Source organism: Lagopus leucura, unplaced genomic scaffold, assembly GCF_019238085.1.
Source record: "Lagopus leucura isolate 7727_CA_CO unplaced genomic scaffold, USGS_WTPT01 Super-Scaffold_100014, whole genome shotgun sequence".
Classification (NCBI taxonomy): Eukaryota; Metazoa; Chordata; class Aves; order Galliformes; family Phasianidae; genus Lagopus; species Lagopus leucura.
Genome location: NW_024962268.1, coordinates 17,382,747 through 17,401,875, shown reverse-complemented (window position 1 = coordinate 17,401,875; position 19,129 = coordinate 17,382,747). Strand labels below are relative to the sequence as shown.

General features: G+C 37.7%; 1 protein-coding gene across 1 annotated transcript in view; it reads right to left on the bottom strand.

Annotated features, from left to right (window-relative positions):
* Positions 1 to 461: 461 nt before the first annotated feature.
* Positions 462 to 19,129, bottom strand: part of GOLPH3 (golgi phosphoprotein 3) — a 29,739-nt gene continuing 11,071 nt past the window's right edge. Inside the window, exons 2-4 of the mRNA XM_042875205.1 lie at positions 10,430 to 10,561; positions 5,140 to 5,254; positions 462 to 2,123 (exon numbers count right to left, since the gene is read on the bottom strand). Of these exons, the coding sequence (XP_042731139.1) occupies positions 1,699 to 2,123; positions 5,140 to 5,254; positions 10,430 to 10,561 (672 nt within the window). The 3' untranslated portion in view covers positions 462 to 1,698. The remainder of the gene's footprint in view (positions 2,124 to 5,139; positions 5,255 to 10,429; positions 10,562 to 19,129) is intronic.

Below are 19,129 nucleotides of genomic sequence, written 5' to 3'. Positions count from 1 at the left end.
ACGCTGCAACGCCACTGATCTATGCAGTATAAACTCACCCTTTCTAATAAGAAGGATATTAACTAACGCTCTCAGTTAAGCAATAAAACCTTTCTAATTAGCAACAGAAAATAAAAAATGACATGCTTGCTCTGTTTCAGGCACTTTCAAGATCATAGTTTATTTACTGTAGGTAAAAAGCTAGTATACAGATTAAGAGATTCCTTAAATTTCAACTCTACAGTTATACACCATCTAGTATTCTTGCTCTGAATATTAACCAATAACATTTCTAAACACCTGTAAGCCCCGCTATAAATCTGCGTTATGAGGAAAAAATTATATAAACCAATACTTATTTGTTCAATGCATAATATTTACATTGTGAAAACTGTGGGAGATGTAACAAGGAGTGGTCAAGAGGCAATAAATTTTAAAAAGCCAAAGTTGTAAATATTTGTTGTTGTTTGGGGGGCCCCCCCCCCCGCAGTGGGGTAATCAGCATAATTGTATACAAAAATTAAAATGAGTGTCCCACTGCAGAAATCTTAATCATCCAAACTGCAGTCATTACTTGCAAACCACGTACATGCAATACCTGCTAGGACTGACTTTGTTTTAAAGTGTAAAATAGATTATGACACTTAGACAAACATTAACTTGCGTACAAACAAAATTAAAACTGCACTCAAGAACTGTACTGGTCACAAGCATCTTCCATACAGGAGGGGAAAGAAAAACAAACGCTTAACAATGACAGAAAGTGGTCTCTTTCTGTACACTAATTATCAAAGGCAATGTATAGACTGAGAATATCTGGATGGCAAACTCGGGAGACACTGGAAACAAAAAGCTTTCACATACATGCTCTTTATAAGAGGCCTTTCTTTCCAACAAATGGCAACAACTGACAGCAAGTAAGGGGCACCAGGCGTACAACTAAATAGATCTTGCAAAATACTAAGATAGGGCAGTTGTTAATATACAACTTGAACTATATATACAATATAATGGAATGTATTCCATCCCCAAACTGGTTTATGAAACAACTGGACCTTTCTACACTAGCCTTCTGACTCAACTATCATTCTAATGAAAGTATAAGTACATGAGAGACTTACATGAAAAGTAAAACTTTATAGGGCATCTTCACAGGACCATTGACAAAGCTGCTTAACGGAATTTCTGCTTTTAAAGTAATTTTGTTAGACATAATTGAAATAAAGGTCTGTGTATAAAATGCCCTGACAGACACTTCAACATAGAGCTTTGGTGATTTAAAAGGCCCTTTTTGATCTGCTATGAATCATACTGTAGAAGTACTGATGCATGCACACATCTGTGTCAGCTGAGACTAGTGATCCAATTGCATGCACATTTCCTTGAGGTGCTTTCCATGTTAAACCACTTCAGTAACAATAAAATGAAAAACAGAGTAACCAAAGTACTTCAGATAACTCCTACTTAACATGAAATGCAATGCCAATATGGCAGTAAAACCTTTTTCTGTTGTTGTGTTAAACAGGAAGCTCTCTTGTACCAGCAGAACCCTGTATACAAATGCACAGAGAAGGAAGGAATACACCATTTATAATCCCCATTAAACAAGAGCTGATTCATCATGTGAGAAGGTACAAATTACAGGAAATATGAATAGTCAATAGAAGAGAAACAACTGGTTTACATGGAAGAAAAGAGAACACTTCAGTCTGATTGCAGTTATTTTGTGAAAGCTGCTACAACAGCCCACAGAACCTCATTTGTGTTGGCTTTCATACATTCAACCTCAGGGTCTAAATCCAGAAGCTGCCGCACTCTCTTTGTGGCTAAATCATACTGCTCATCCAGAAGGGGGGCAAAAGCGTTCTCCAGGACATCTGAAGCATGGGCTAAATAAACGAGTGCCAGCAAGCGCTTGTCCATGCGGTGGGGGTCATTCACCCATTTGTCAAGAACCGCCTCCTGAACCTTCTTGATGAGGCGCTGTTTGATGTTGTTGTTGGTGAGCGGGTGCGTAGTCATGTCAAAAAGAAGGAAGTTCTGTTTCTCTGTGGTCAGTACACCTTTTTCCACTAGATTTTTAGCTAACCGTTCACGGACATTTCGTAACTGGTAGTGCAACTTCAACGGGTTCCATGTTTCACCTAAAAACAAACAAACAAACAAACAAACAAGCTAGTCAGGCAAAAACTAAGCTGAACTACTACAGTTATTTTCTTCCCTGTGGTGCAGAATGAGCTGTCAGATTCATATAGCTGACTACTACAGTAAGATATTGTGGTCATGTCAGCACTTCTCTGATCTCTGACCTATCCAGATACATGGATAAGGACACAAAACATGAGAACAAATTTGAAGAGTTTCAGGGTATGTTTATAGCTGGGATTCAGTGTTAGCTAAGTCATGCCTTGACCAAGAATATGATAAATAAGCACTCTTGTACTTATGAAGAACAACCACAAAGAGTTTTACTAGAGATACCAAAAACAGTTATTGTTTGCAATTTAAAAAGCACTTCCTCCAACCTTGTGTATTTAGAACAGAATAGTTGGGTTGGAAGGAACTTTCCAAGTTTGTCTAGACCAGTCGCCTGACTTGTTCAGGGCTAATTAAAAGTTAAAACATATTTGTCTGCTTCCAGTATTTACCAATTCAGAGATGGGAGGAACTGTCACTGCCATTCTTTCTGCCATAAAGACAGCTAATATGTGGCTATCCTACATGACTCTGGTTTTTCTATTTCCTCAAGTTTATGCTCTCCATTTCTGCTCCTCTCAAGAGCACCTCAGAGCACATGTATGCACTTCAGAGAAGGGAATTTTTAAAGCACAAAATGTCAACAGCTACATATGAAACTGAAGTTGTTAAGCACTGAGAAATCCATCTCCGTTTAGAAGTTTACTTCACCTAATATCTTTAGGGTCAGCTTACCTCAGTATTTCAGCATTAAGATCTCCTCCTGATATTAAAAAGCCATTGCACTTTTACAGGTGAGGAAAGAAACAGTACTGAACATTTCTTATGTAGAAATAGCTTTTCCATAAACAATATGGCAACTTCTACAGCACTGTGTTTCTATTTTTTGGTTAGTTTTCAGTAATAATAAATAAAAACACAGAAGAATTTAAGTCTTTCCCACTTGTTGCAAGGTGACAAACTGTATGCAAGTAACAGCCAAGTCAAGTAAACAAATGGGGTGACGCCAACTGCGTAGTAAAAGAAGTCCTGTAGGTCCCACTCCTTACTGCTGTGGGATTGTCCAGCCTGAACATGAATGAAACTATCACACACCATCACCTCCCAAAAAGGCAATGTCCTTTTGAACATTTTTTCCTAGCTGCTTCTGAATCTGGTAGGTGGCTGTGCGATGATAAGAATTAGTGCTGTGGTGACACCTTGTGACCAACCTCTATCACTACACATTTATTCCAATAAAGATGGATGGCTTTTTTTTTTTTTTCCCCCTACAGGGAGATTTGGCTTTTCGACCCAAACTTCTGTATTACGTATACTTGCCTCTCTTTGAGGTTATCTTATAAGCCCAGCAAATGTAGCTTCCAACATCCATATAAAGATTTCCACAACGGCTTTGAACTCGCATGCACTGGAACAGAAGCAGCATTCTTGCACTTCTGATAACAATGGCTGGAATAACTATTTTCCCTGGATCAGGCTCCGGAGTAAAGAATCCATTAAAATATTCTTCAAAGGGCAGATCTCAACTATGAGAAATGCAAAGTACCCTAATGCCACTGAAGAACCAGTAATTAAATACTCATGTGCAAGCAAAAAATACTGATCTGTCTCAGTCAAAGCACTAATGATATTAACTTTCCTGGAGCCAAAGTTTATGAGGCTCATGCCTCAAGGAAAACCTACAAGATAGTTCATTAACTACATGATCTTTTCTGAATCAGTACTAACTTGATGTTGATAAGGTGAAACATCAGTATTTGTGAAGAGGAAAACAACTGCCTTTACAAGCTGTAGAAGCGAAGGAGAGCTGAGCAAGAACAGCCTAAATCGTGGGGATGTGCTGCAGCCCTGCCCCCTACTGACAAGAACTCTCATTCTCTCTATCCACTGACCAACACTCATTGAACTAGAAAGAAGGAACGGAAAAAACGGAATATGGAAGAGCAAGGCAGGCTTTTTGAGGTAGTGCAGGAAGAACATAAACACAAAGAAGTAGAGAACTGGAGAAAATTTTGCTCAGTTTTGAAACTCATCTGTTTCTACAAGTAACAAACAGGTTCAGGTGAACAATCCCAAGTCTCACAGTCCCCTTCCTTCCAAAGCCATGTTCTTGACAAAACGGTTTTCATTTTTTCCTCCATTATTCACATCATTGAAGTACAGCTCTGATCTTCTGCAGAAAAGTTGCATTTTGTGTGTTTTGTAAAAACAGGTGAGTCTTAGCAAAGAATTCCCGCTACAGAAAAAAAAAACAAAAAACAAAAAGCAAGAAAACCAGTACACACTACAACTGTTGTAGAGTTATATGAAGAGTTTTAACTGCAATTGTAAAGATGAAATCAAACTGATGTTTATTTCCTCTCCTTTTTTTTGTTTTGCAAAAAACGTTTAGCTTTATATGAAGATTGGTGCACAAACCCTTCATTTAGGTCAACTAGAAGTGCGATGCAGTGTTTGAAAATATTTGTTACATTTCTCCAGGTAATAAAGAACTCATCTTTATTATTTCTTTATGACTGACGGCTGAATTTTCACTCTCAATTTCTACAACCATACAGGTAGCTTCTTAAGTTCTTATCCAAAGTTCTGAGCACTGAATCCAAATGACCATGCTCCAGGCTTCCAGTAGCTTTCATTTCCAGTTACAAAGAAAGACAGTAAAGATAGTTATAGCTCCAGGGCAGAGTCCTGATTCACTTCAGATTACCAGAAGACACATTTTAGTGCAGAGCTGAGGTGTTCTCTGACATTTCTACCTAGATCCTTTCTGTACCAAGTTGAAAGCAACAGTTACTTACTTTTGATTAAAGGCTACAATCAACAAGAGACTACTCTAGAAGGAAGACTAATTAAATTTTTGCATAATTTCTTCTCCAAAATTTAACAGTATAATCTCTAGTGATTCCAAGTAACCAGCTTTACTGAGAGGAGAAAAAAAGCAAATACATTATGTCCAAGGCTTACCACTAAGCAGTTCAATCCAATTTTGTACTGTTTCAGGAGGCTGGGTCTCTTTTATGTGTTTCAGAGCTTCATCAAGCAGAACATCCCCTGTAGGAGCATCAGACTTGCAAATCACCTAAAACAGAATAAAACACAGTATTTTCACTTAATTCATACAAGACAAACATCCAATAACAAAAAAAAAAAAAAAAAGAAGAAAATCTACTTGTAATGAGAACAAAGGGAAATAAAAAAGTGACAAATCTTTTTGTTACGAATATGCAAGTTTTAAAAATATCTCATTAAAAGGCTACTCAATATTTTAATTGCAAAAAAAAAAAAGTGTTGAGTCAGTTATCTATTATCAAAAGTTAATTAACTAAAACTATAGCTATTAAGCATGTGTTAACACTAACTGTTATTTATTTTAAGGAAGATAAACCACTAAGGTGGTCCTTCCTTTCCTCCTCAAAACAAAAAATGCACTACAGTTTAAACTGTTCTCTGGTGGCAGTCTACTTCACTGTTTCAAACCAGTTGAACAAACTGCAGTTAACTGGGCAACACAAAGTTGAGAAATCAATTAGAAAAATAAAAAAGCAGGTTTTCTTCTCTCAAAGATCACTGGGTAATGATGAGCTCAACAGAACATCTGTAATTTTTACAGCTCTGCAGAACACACTGATGAGAAACTTTACTTTCCATTCACTAACAGTTAAGCAAACTATATACATACAAAAACTGGTATTGCACACTACAGGAATTAATGCTTGTCAATTTTAAAATGATTTAATTGAATTATTTCCCCCAGAGAGCACTGGGGAAAAAATCATTCACAGTAACATAACAGAGCATAAGAATTTGAGCAACTGCTTATTTAAAAGTACAAGCAGTTATATAAACCATGCACTAATACCAGCTTTTCTGGTTAAAAGACAACAGCATGAAACTGAAAAGATACAGATTTAAGTAACCTGAGTCAATGTATTTAATAAGGAAGATATTCCTCTTTCCCACAACAGTATTTCTTCAGGAAAAGACTAATGGCCAGATACAAAGCTGCTTATGCAAATGATTAAATCTGGCAATTGTTTCACAGTTGGCACTTTATATGCAGGTAAAGAAATAACAGGAAACAAAGAAAAACTCAACCACATCAAAACAATTCCACATCTACAGGAGAAGCAGCAGGTAAGAAATGTTACTTTTGGGCAAAGCTTCCCAATAGTCAGAAGGTGCCTGCTATCACATAGAAAAAGCTTAAAGTATTCCAAAGAAATACAGCCCAAGTTTAGCTCTGTCAATCAAACAATCCATACTATAAGCTACAGAGGAGTTGTGTTTTCATAGTCTGCAGATGAACAGAACAAAATGAGTGGGACAGCTCTGTAATGTCAAGATTATCCTTAACCAGAGATATGTCCAAAGACAACAACGTGAAATGAGAAAGAAATGCAAGTATTTTAGTCAGGATGAGAAACCAGGAGCACATGAAAGATTCAATGCATCACTATGTAATTCAGAACAGAAAAAAAACAAAACAAAAAACCCTCCAGCAGCAGGCTGCAAGTCAAATGAATCAACAAAAAGGAAGTCCTTTAGCAAGCTGAAAATTTCATTCTAAGCTGTGTTAATAGGAAAACCACAGGAAAGATCTCTATATAGATATCAGGTCATTTCTGGAACTTTATTTCCATTTTAGACAGCATGCATAAAGCACTCAATTTGAAATTTGAATAAAATCAGCAAGAATGGAACAGTCAACAATGACAGGCTAAGAAGAATTAGATTTGCTTAGATATAAAAATAAATCATGCAAAATATTTTTGCAAAGTGGGTATCAATCAGGAGTTTAGAGTTTAATTTTAGTCCAGACAAACCCTACTAAAAACAAACCCGAACACGTGCATCTTTCTGATTTACAAGCCTGTAGCTCAGCTTAACTCAAAAACCTCATTAACCACACACACACCAAGTCATCAAATCTCTTCCAGTTTCACACCATGTTTTTCTGAACTTCTGGAAGTTTCTATTCTCTAAATACATCAGAGCAAGTTTCAACTGTTTTTGGTTGCTACACTGTGTTCTATTAATAGCAACCTTTCATGCCTTTTTTTAAAGATCAGCAAAAAAACAACACATAGAAAATCTCTTACAAAGTTTAGAAAACAGCTTCCCTTGATTACATGGAGTGAAGAAACCTTTTATTACCACTGCAAGGAAGCTTAAGAAGGTAGTCAGCACATGATTCATGATGACAGAATGAGCCTAAACATACAGGCACTTAGAGGAAAGCTACAAGGAGCACAATCTTCCATTCAACTCTATCAGGTCTCTCTGAGCCCTTGTGAAGCCACAAAATGTGGTGGTTTTTGCCCCCAAGTTTATCTCTGCAGCAAGGCACTCAGAGCACTGTCTCTTCTCAATTCTCTGCTAAACAGAACGATCCCTAAACAGATTCTTTCAATTATCCTCCCCTCAAAAAAAAAAAAAAAAAAAAAAAAAAGTGTGTGTGTGTATATATATAAATATATATATATAATTGTAAAATATATATATAAATATATAAAATATATATATTTTACAATTATGCTTTACAATTCCACAGTATTTTTTCTTCTTGCTCTCTCAGCACACAGAGACATGCAGTAAGGGGAGCTCTACCATCTTTTTCCTCTACTCACAAATCTGCCTTCTTGGACAAGGATTTACTGACTAATATCTTTCGGTTAATTCTTTCCAGAGTCACTGAAGCACAAGAAGAGTGGAAATTGAGTGAGTTGGGCATGCTGTGAATTGAACCATCATAGAAGACAAAGTATCCACATGGGGGAATATTTTTTCCTCTTTTTAATAGATGAACAAAGGTAAAGGTAAAGAAGCTACAAACCTGATTACTCAGAGATTATGATCCTTAGACCTATTGCAGAAATCTTTCTTTACTCCAATTCTTCAGGAATTTATCACATACTGGATGTGCCTCTTATCCAGCCACTAAGAATATTTCAATAGTATAAAGTATTTAATTTGCATTTTCCACAACATCGTTCTGCAATTAAGCAGCACTGAAGATTAAGCACCTCATGCACTAATTTCCCGAGTGAACTCTTCATTACTTAGTTTTAGTAATAACAATAAAAAAATCACTCACGCATGAATTGCTCAGAATTGTCAATTATAAAACAGAGGTTAATCCAAGGGTTTCCTGAGATTTCTTTCATTTCAAGAAAAAAAGCTGTAATTATTGGTTTTGCTTTCTGAAAGGGTAAAAGGCAGCACAAAATTCCATTTTCCATCTTCAACAACCATTAGTCTTAGAAATTATTTTATTTACATACAAACCTCAACTTTCTTTGTGACACCAGTAGATAGAACTCTGAAATAATACAGTGACTATATACTCTCCAGACAAATTCACTAGGACATACCAACACAGAGACCAGTCACAGTGGCTATCAGAAGTTTTTCCTAAAGTTCATCACCTCTCTGCCAGTTTCTTAGTTTCATCTGTATCTGGCATTTAAGCACAGTTACGATCCTGCATACTGTCCAAAAAACTAGTCCTGCTGTTCCCCCTCAGCTTATTGCTTGTGTTCCACCTCTGATGACAAGATCAAGACAATGATTCAAGTAAAAATTTAACTGAGCAGAGAAGTGAATGAGTTTTAAGACAGAGTGATTACCTGATAAGGCTGCACAAACAGTATTAACAGCTAAAGGGAAACTCAAAAAAAGCCTCCTTGCAAAGACAGAACTGCGCTTCTTAGCTGCAGCACCAACTGACATAACTGAAAGTTAAGCTTTCCCCTTCAGAACATGGCTGGAACGATAACATGGTTTGAGTTTGAGTTACAAATCAGAGAACCGAGTTCTCAGAACAGCTACACAATATTAAACACTGCAAGACTTGAAATAACACAGGAAACAATACAAGAACGATTTCTGTACAGAGAAGTGAAGAAGGAGAGAAGAAACACCAGACTATATATCAGTAGTTAGGAATTTTACTTGCACAAAGTTCCTTAGGTAGAAATCAATTGCATTTGAATTTTATATTAAATCTTCTCCAAAGAACTCTCTTGCCTGCAAAGCAATCTCTAGATTTGTTGTTTTGTTCAACAACAGAAAGAATAAAGCATTAAAACGTTATGTAGCTTTCAGCTTTCCTTAAAAGATGAAAAAAAAAAAAGTCAAAAACCAGACAAACAAAACCCCAAAATCACATGCTTAAAAATAAGGAGGAATACAAGAATTTGGTTTGTATGCTGCAGTAAAGGTATGGCACAGGTTATTTTTCTATTTTCCTAAAAAGCACAGTTAAAACTTCAGTTAAGCAGACCTGACAAAGTTTGCACAGAAAGAAAATAACTGCTAAAGAACATTCCTGAATGCCTAAGGAGCCAAAAGCTTTGTGGGGGAAAAAAAGATTGTGCAAACTAATAAGTGCTGAATATGCTTACATAAACCTAAAAGAAGTAGGAGCTGTTTGCCTCAACAGAGGTTCAATTCTTCAGTAAAGAGGGAAGCTGAGAGATGTTTGGGGAACTTGGAAGCTCTCCTTTAAGAAAAAAAAAAATCAGCAAAGCATAATATTGATAGAGAAATAGCCCACAAAAGAGAATTTATTTGTGGTGAATAGAAATATCTGACCATGCATTCAGTAAAGTTATTTTAAAAATATCCACTAAAGCTGATGAAGTAAAAATTCTTCGAAGAACTTTTGCACATTTTGTAAAGGAAAAATCCAGCAGCAGAAGGAATAAATTAAAGCTTCTAATCTTCAGCTTAATTCAATCAGGAACCTTAAAACCCACCTTAAACATAAGTGACCAAAACCATTTTAGCTAGACAGATTTGAGCATTCCCAGGGACCAAATCACAGAGATACCTCCTATTACAATTCAGGATGCATCTAGCACACTGCCAGTGAGTTGTCCTTATCAGGCCCAGCCCACATCTCGCTCATGCTACAAGAGCCAGTTCCTTCAGCAGATCACAGCTGGTGTTTGCTGGCTCCTAGTAGCAACTGCTGCCATGGCACCCAGGCCACCACTACTGCCAACTGGTTATGAAAGGTTCCCAAGTGCAGCAGGAACATGTCAATGAGAACAAACAGGAGCTGTGAACAAGTACAGAAAATTTTCCAAGGCACTTCAGCTCGCTGTTTAAACTCTATGCATGCAGCTTAAGTCACTACTCAACCTCTAACCAGATATTAAAAAGCCTGTTTTGTTACAACTGATTGTAATTTATAGCTACTGCACTGTCTGAAACACAACTCAAAAGCAAAACTGACCACAACTCCACCTACTTTTCTAGTCAGCAGACTTTTGCGCCTCATTCCACAAGCCTCTAGCTGAAGACGTCCACGCAACGCAAGTTCAATTAGCATGCAGCCACGCAATCCTGAGGAGATGCAATCATTCCAGAAGGATGTGTAACCCTGTGAAGAATGAAAGACAGTCAGATACTTCCACCTGCACCTGAAAACAAACAGAAAAAGAAACATGCTGTGTACTCTAAGCAGTTACCTTGCCTTCATAAACTTTTATGACAAAAAACCATCGTATCTATACTGTAAACGTTAAAGAGAAACAGATAAATTTTCTTACTTTTGAGGTTTTGTCAATTTTTTGAAGAACTAGGAAGCTTCAAGAAAGTGACAGAAAAAAAAAACCAGCAAGGTAGGCCACCGAGTTCATATACATCAAAATAAATCTAACATATTTTTAAGACATCAGACGCTTGGCATTACTAATATCTCACAGGCTTATCTGAGTTTCATGATAAACAGAAACATGCCATAAACAACATGGCACTGAAATAATGATTATCAACATTAAGTAAGATAGAGAACATCTTGTAAATGGAAAGATTAAACAAATGCTGCAATCAGCACAAACTGAAGACCAGATTTCCCAGGCTGAACAGAGTACAGTGACGCAAGGCAATGCTACATGCTTGGGGCAAAGTGGCTGTAAGATTGCAGAGGGAAAGCATCTGGAGGTGTTGGTCAATGCTCAGCTGAACACGAGCCAGCAGTGTGCCCAGGTAGCCATGAAGGTCCATGTCATCCTGGCTTGTGTCAGAAACAGCATCCTGTGAACAGCAGGAGGTGTTTGTCCCTCTGTACTTAGCCCTGGTGAGGCTGCACCTCAGGTACTGTGTTCAGTTTTGGGCCCTCACTACAAGACATTGAGGCCCTGGAGTGTGTACAGAGAAGGCAGTGAAGCTGTGAGGGGTCCAGTGAATGGCTGAAGGAGCTGGGACTGTTCAGAGTGGAGAAGAGGGAGACTTTACTGCTCTCTTCAACTCCCTGAAAGGAGATTGTGGCGAGCTGGGGGTTGGCCTCCTCTTCCATGTAACTAGTGACACGATGAGAAGGAACGGCCTCTAGTTGCACCAGGGGAGGTTCAGGTTGCATGTTAGGAAGAGTTTCTGTGAAAGAGTGATCAGGCATTGGAATGGCTGCCCAGGGAGGTGGTGGAGTCACCATCCCTCAGGTGTTCAAGAAACATGCAGATGTTGTACTGAGGGATGTGGATTAGTGGAAAATACGAAATATTGGTGATTGATGGACAGTTGGACTGGGTTATGTTGAAGGTCACATTCACATTGGTGATTCGACAACTGCAAACCAAAAGAAAACAAAAAGTTTCCAAATAAGTATTTGGAACAGTTACTACTGTCATCTAAACCCCCTGAAAACATTAATATTTCCGAAACATGAGGCATACTTTTCTCATGTGGACTGCAAACCACATTTATTTTATGAACCACATCACACCTTTTATGCTTCATCTACATTTCTGCACTGATAGCTGTCGGCAGAACAGAACACTTGATCCAGTAAATTTACTTACCAGTTAGAAACACGCATTTATTGGTTTTTGTACTTCACTGCTTGCATGCAGTGACGAAGACTTATAAAAAGGATTCTATTTTAATCACTAAACACCCAACACTGTTCTTTTTGGTTTTGTAATGCTAAGACAGAACAAAATCATTTTGAGAAATGATCTGCCTTTTGATAAATGACTGCAAAAACAGTGGTATGATCCAGAAAGGCCTTACAAAAATCCTGTAGCAATGCATCCTGTCCATGAAAACAGTCACTTTGGATTACAGGAAACAACAGAAAAAAGGAGAGCACTCAAAATTTACCCTAGCCAGTAACTAAGACTAGCTCAAATTAACACAACCTTACAGTATTTGCAAATGACATCTGTCAGAGACACCAGACAGACATACCAGAAGTCCACTACAGCATACACAAACCATTCCCCAGCTAATGCATGCCATTAAATACAGATTTCTAAGAACATAATACTTGTTTCCACTTCGGATTTAGATGTTTTCAAGAGCTATATTCTATAAATGAGTAATAGTTGTAAAAATTCCACAGGAACACTGAATTTCTAGGAAGTTGTTAATGAAATATTAGATCTTCACCTAAAAGGCCGTAAGTATAAGGCCCCAAATGCATTTTGGAAGTTATTTTACCAGTCTTTTTACTCAAAATGGATCTTTGTGAGAATCAGCTACTATCAGATGTCAGCCATTCCACCAACTTTTTGGTTGGCATCAGACCAGTTCTGTCTTAGAAGAAAAACAAACATGTAAGATAAGGTGCAGTACTTGCTTTATGAAATAAAATGATGACTCCTACATTCAATTTCAAACCAATTACGCCTTTCAAGTAAAAAATAATTTCTGAAATCAGACAAGATACACACATACTAAAAATCTACTGGACAAACAGCTGTGACTTAATAAATGAGTATTTCTTTATACTTACTAAGTATTGTACTGTTAAGTGAACAGTTTAAGTCCTGGAAATTATTCCCTTGTTTAGTAAGAAAAGATGAATTTATTTTTGAAGTATTTGCCAAGGAGACGACAGCAATTACTCAGTATTAAATCCTTTGTTTCAGCAATTATCCAACATGTATGACCACAGACTGTGGGATGTAGATAAATGAACAATCCTAGGATTATTCAGGTCAGAAGGGACCTCACAAAGTCTCTGTTCCAACTTTCAGCTCAAAGCAGGTTCAGCTATGAAGTCAGTCCAAATCATACAGGGTTTTATTCAAGCAGGTCTTGAAAACTCTACGAGGATGGAGACTACAAAACCATCTGATGATTTAATGAAGCAATCCTAAAAATCAGTTCGAAAGGATTATGATCTTCAAAAAGGGAACTGCTTAGTCTACTGAGTTCCATGACATTAAAGTCACAAGAAGGTACATTGCCTCAACTTTTTTTTCAGGCTCAAAGTTTGCAGGGTATCCACAAGAAAAGGAACATCTCATTAGACACAGATTATGTTAGCACGGTAAGGAACAAGGTATTCTATAACAGCCAGTGACATCCTAAACATTTTACAATCTGTTAAATTGGTCTTTCTAGATAGTTCAAGCAGATGGACTGACTGACCGTGCTCAGGGTTACTGCAAAGATGTCAGTCAACTGAAGGAACCTTCAGAGAAGGTAAGGTTAGCACACAGCGGTCTCACTAAACCATCCTTTAAATTAACTGGAAGTTTCTGGTGTAGCTGAAACAAAGTAAAAGCAGGCATTTATCTTCCACAATCATCTACCTCAAATGATACATGTAGACAAAGTAAACAAAAGAAAAACAAAAGTGGTCAGCATTATAGTACTATCTGTTAAAGAGGTGAACAGTGAAGAAAAGAAGAATGAAAAGGGTAGAGAGAACATGCAGAGAGGAAGAACAGCTTTGTAGAACTGCACAAGAAACAATTACTTCTCCTTTTTCCAGACAAGAAATAGAGGGTGGCAACTGAAATTATCTTTTTTTAACCTGTCAAAGGCCAATTTCTTGTCTACATAAGAATTAGACTGTTTTCACAGGAAGATGGAAGTTATTAGAAGAAAGCTTCTAAATGGGTTCTGTAAGCAGTACACAATCTGGGAGATTTCCACAGAAGTACACAGCATGCACTGGAAGTCTTTCTGTGCATGTTAGTCCCTGGCCATTGCTGGTTAAAGAGTACTGAAGACAATAAGGATTCAGTTTGACTTTTAACACTGTTTTTATGTTATGTTCCAAACAGCTAGCAGTCTCAAAATACTTAAAGAACAAAGATCACTACAAACAGGCACCAGTCATTTCACTGTTTGATATTCTCAAACAACATCAATATTCCCAGCAATACAACACCAAATATTTTTCTCTCTTCCTACAAGCCTCTGCTAATTTTATAAACATCCTAACTGAGTGAAATACTTATTTTCATTAAAGTTGATAGCAATGGTGGTGGGGAAGACTTAAAATGTAGTGAGTGTTTTTATCTGACAGCAATTGCATCAGTGTAGCACAAAGCTATGAACAGCTCACAAGACAATTTTAAATCTACACTGATTCAATGATCCTTAGCCTGCTTACAACCATCATGTTTATTTACAGAAACACAGTAGAAAAGGGGTTTTCTTTTGAGATAGCCTAGGAATTCCAATATAGAAAATAGTTTTGCTAGACAAGCATAAAGGGAAATAAAAAAAGTTTATAGTGGAAACTTGCAATTATATTAACTTTGAAAGCTCAAGCTTTCCGCTAGAGTACAGCAAAGCACAGAGCTAAGACTAACATCCTCTTTCTATTTAAGAAATAGGTTATCCAAAATCCATGCTCATTAAAACATTAATCTCTCATCACACAATGAAGTACCCATTCACTTTGTTCTCTTACCCACTTCCCAGCTCTCAGAGGTCTTCTGTCCAGTAAGCCACTAATCACCACAGCTTCTACCTACTGAACACCACCCATTTCCTGACCATGGCTCTAAAACCATTGTGTCACCCACCCTACTGCATTATCCTCCATTCCCTGCCTTTACTTTGACTCTTCAGCTGCATGTCTACACCATCTGCTCACAACGCCCTTTCTCCTATAGCAGCTTGCTTCCCTGCTACATGCTCCTGTGACAATAAGATATTAAATTCTCACATCTGCATTTAACAGAGACTGAGTTTCTATGGTCGTCATGGATTTTACTATAACTATTCAGGTATACGTGGCAGACAAGATGGCAGACAACATATTTACACTGTTTATGGTGAGCAGTCATCTTATTCTTGTTTTCACTTTAAAAGGGGAAAAAGCCACATGATTATACTGGCACACATTCAAGCAACCCTTACCAATAAAGTAATCAAAAAAGCTGAGCAACGCTGAACTAAGCAAAACTCCTAGAGCTTCCTCCTACGTGCAGTAGGAATCCAAAAGCTGGGGTATGTAAACAAAAATGTGCAACCACACACAGGAAGCCACATCCTAGAAATGCTGGCATGCAGAGTGTAACAGGAGTCCAGATTGATGCACATACCCCATAGAAAGGAAGTGACCCTGACTGGAAAGGTCTACCAGCGTCCCTTGACACCTTCACTTGCTTCTTAATGTCTTTACCCTACTTACCTCCAAGACTCCTGAATCTCAAACTTCACAAAGCTATACTTTAAGCGGAATCTGAATACATTAAAAAAGAACTTCAATCTAGTGGTAACACTTACTCCATCTCAGACCCTCAAAGCTACTGCAGTAATGACCACTACAACTAAGTACATAAGCAATCAGAATGAGAAGACTAACACGACCAGAACAACTGACTGCATATGGCATCTTTTACTGTCAAAATGTTTTAGGGATTTATACACAACTTATGTTACTTCAAAAACCTGAACGTAAATTCAGAAATATTTCACTTTAGTATTAAACAGTCAGTGAGCAGTCATATATCCACCTGTCTTATTGGTTTACTCAGTTTCAAAAAGCTGTGAGGCCTGTTCCGTCAAAAAAGAAGTTCAGTATTCTGGCTCAAGCATAAATTAAAGCCAGCTAGTAGCAAAGCAAAGAAATACAACAGAATTGCAGATGCTGTTTTACATTTGTAGACATCATCTCAAAATACTGACTGAGGAAGTTTCTAACATTGCAGAGTGAAAGTTCAAAAATACTTCCTATTAAAAGTGAGGACAAAAGACTTGAGTGGGACCATGTAATAAGCTACTTCAGAAAACTGTTTTGCCCATAAGAGTTACTAAAAACCTCTTTATAGAAAGACACCCTCTCTCCAGTTCTTCAATTATCTCATAATAGGAAACTAGAAGTTCTACTACACTCTGCATGGATCAGAAAATGGCAGAGAACTTTGAAAAACATCACAGATTCATAAGAAAAGAGGAAAAATAGTTGCGGAGCTCCAACCCTGATGCTTTCAAGATACACTCGTAGTAACACAAACCATGCTTAAAGCAGTTGGTAAAGGCTGTCTGCTTATTGAACCTTCCACAGCACATGGTAGACTGTAGCATTCAGTGCATTTCCTTACCTAATGTAGCAAGTCTCAAGCTATTACTGATTACTTTACAGATCACAGAGCCACAGCAAATGAATGTGAGCTTTCTAAGTCTTCATTAAAAAACATCATAAAGCTATGTAGTAGTCCATGAAGGTTACTGAGAGTTAATATGACCCACTTGCTAAAAAAATAAATTCATTTATTAAGAGAACAAGTCCTTCAGGCTCATCTTCAGCTCCGCAGACTCAATAACAGTCAGTATTAAGGTCAGTGCTAGGCTGAAGACTCAGCTCTGACTCAGACTCATTTACATTTATGAAGAGCCATAACAGCAGAGCTTCTGAGAGGAGTCAACTCTTTACAACAGTAGGTAACAGCAGGACAAGGGGAAATGGTTTTAAGTTGAAGGGCAGGAGATTGAGGCTGGATGTGAGGGGCAAGTTCTTTCCAGAGAAAGTGGTGAGGTGCTGGAACAGGCTGCCAGAGAGGTTGTGGATGCTCCATCCCTGGAGGCGTTCAAGGCCAGGTTGGATGGGGCCCTGGGCAGGCTGGTCTGGTATTAAGGGTGGAGGTTGGTGGCCCTGCCTGTGGCAGGGGGGTTGGAACTTGATGATCCATGAGGTCCCTTCCAACTCAAGCCATTCCATGATAGCACACAAAGTAATGTCACCCAATCTAAATTTCTCTCCTTAAAAACCTTTTCATTTTATATTCCATCCTCACAGTACTCCCTCCCTGTTTAAAAGGGGAACAAAAGATCTACTGTAACAAAACTGAAATGAAACACATAAAGGGGAGCTACCTAAAAATCAGACATGCTTGTACTCAGGAAATTCCGAATTCTTCTTCTTTTACAAAATACACAAACAAAAAGAGTTCAAAAATTTAGTAAGGAATGCAATTTTTGAAGCACTTTTCATCCACAACAGTTCTACCGGTAGAGAAGTTGGCCAAGCTGGTAAGTAACAGAAAGTTAAGATAAATAACAATCACAGCTCCTGAGGGGTTCAAAGTCCTAGATACAAAACAATAAACTGAATTATTGACCACGAAACCCAAAAAATCAGGGTTTCTCAAATAGGAGGCATAATCAAAGAAAGCCTCCACGTTAGTGCACAGTAAATTCTCTATTTACAGGTAGTCTTTTTTCCATTAAAAGGGGATCTCAAAGGAAGATATTCAACCATCTTTTCTTGGGTGTTTAAAGATAGCTACTAGTCTTGAACTCTTCAGGATTTTGCCTGTACTTTTCTTACTTCAGCACAGCATTCAAACACTGTGTGAATGGCAGCCATATAAGGCCTCTAAAACATAAAACTATGATGTTTATATATGAACAGATATCTAGTTTTCCCAAGCAGTAGTTTCTTCATTGGCTTCTATTCTTCCTGATACTGGCAGACTATTTTTACGTTAAGTTCTTAGAAATCACAGATGACAAACATGTTGAAAAACATTCCAGGCCTGACAGCATTGTGGGGCATTACTGAGCTCAAATGTACTAGGTCTCCTCAATAAGTTTCACTAAATTAACATGCCAGCATAATAAAGACACAACGCTGGAAATGTCATGGTCTGTCTGTGAACCACAGTTCTGGAAACACAAGAAATACAAGGTGGCTCACCTCTCCTTCAAAGATGAGGAAAAGGAAAAACAGTTGCCAGCAGATGTATAATTTCAGATGGACCAGATACATCAGATGTAGAACTTGGAAGAACTCAGTCAGTTTGATTTATTTGTAGGCTAAGGCAAAACAGTATGATATAAACAATAAGCTGCACTGCGCAATAAAGAAATGGCATTTACACAGCATGATGCATAATGAAGCAAGAAAACTCAAATGATCACTGAGTAGCCATCCCAGTAATGAGAGAAAGACTCCCTTAGTACTCACTTAAGTACTTAGAAGTTCTTAACACAGCAGCAATAAACATCAGGGAGGAAAAAAGAAAAGCAGGAAAAGAAACAGAGGTCAAAACAATACCCCAGTGCATAATCATTTTGACAGCATAAGAATCACTTTGAAACCACTACTTTCCATATATCATTTCAATTGCTCTTCCTTCAGGAGTCTCATTTCAATTACAGCGACTTTTAAAATCACAGCATTTCACCTCAACCTTGCACAAAACTCCTTGAACCTGAGAAGGTAATTCCTCCTCTGTGTCTTCATTTACAGCCATTTGAGAGCCAGGCGAAAATAGGCAGTCCGACAGAACCTGAACTGCTGCTGATAAACAGTATCTGATTTTTGCAGGGGTAACTGCATACACCGTCCAGGCGCACTGCAGTGGGTTAAAACTTTTTCAGCCACTGTTTCCACACCAAGAATGGCTGCTGCCCTTCCCTTGCATTCTCTGCAAGCATAAATTCTAAAATTGCTACAACAGATTTTATTTTCTGCTTCGCAACTATGATGTTTAATGGAATTCACCTTCTTTAAGCATTTTGTTTTTAATGAAGAGTACTAGCAAATTAAGGAGCATGGGGCTATCATAACTCTCACAAAGAAGAGAACCACCTTAACATACTGTTTATTTTTATGTAGGCCCTCTGCAATCATTACTAACATTTTGAATGTTTAAAAGCAGCCATAATCATTTCAAAAACTGCAACATTTCCTTAAAGCTGTTCTCATATTCAAACATGTAAAATACCAACTAAAAGCAGTACGTATACAAAAAGG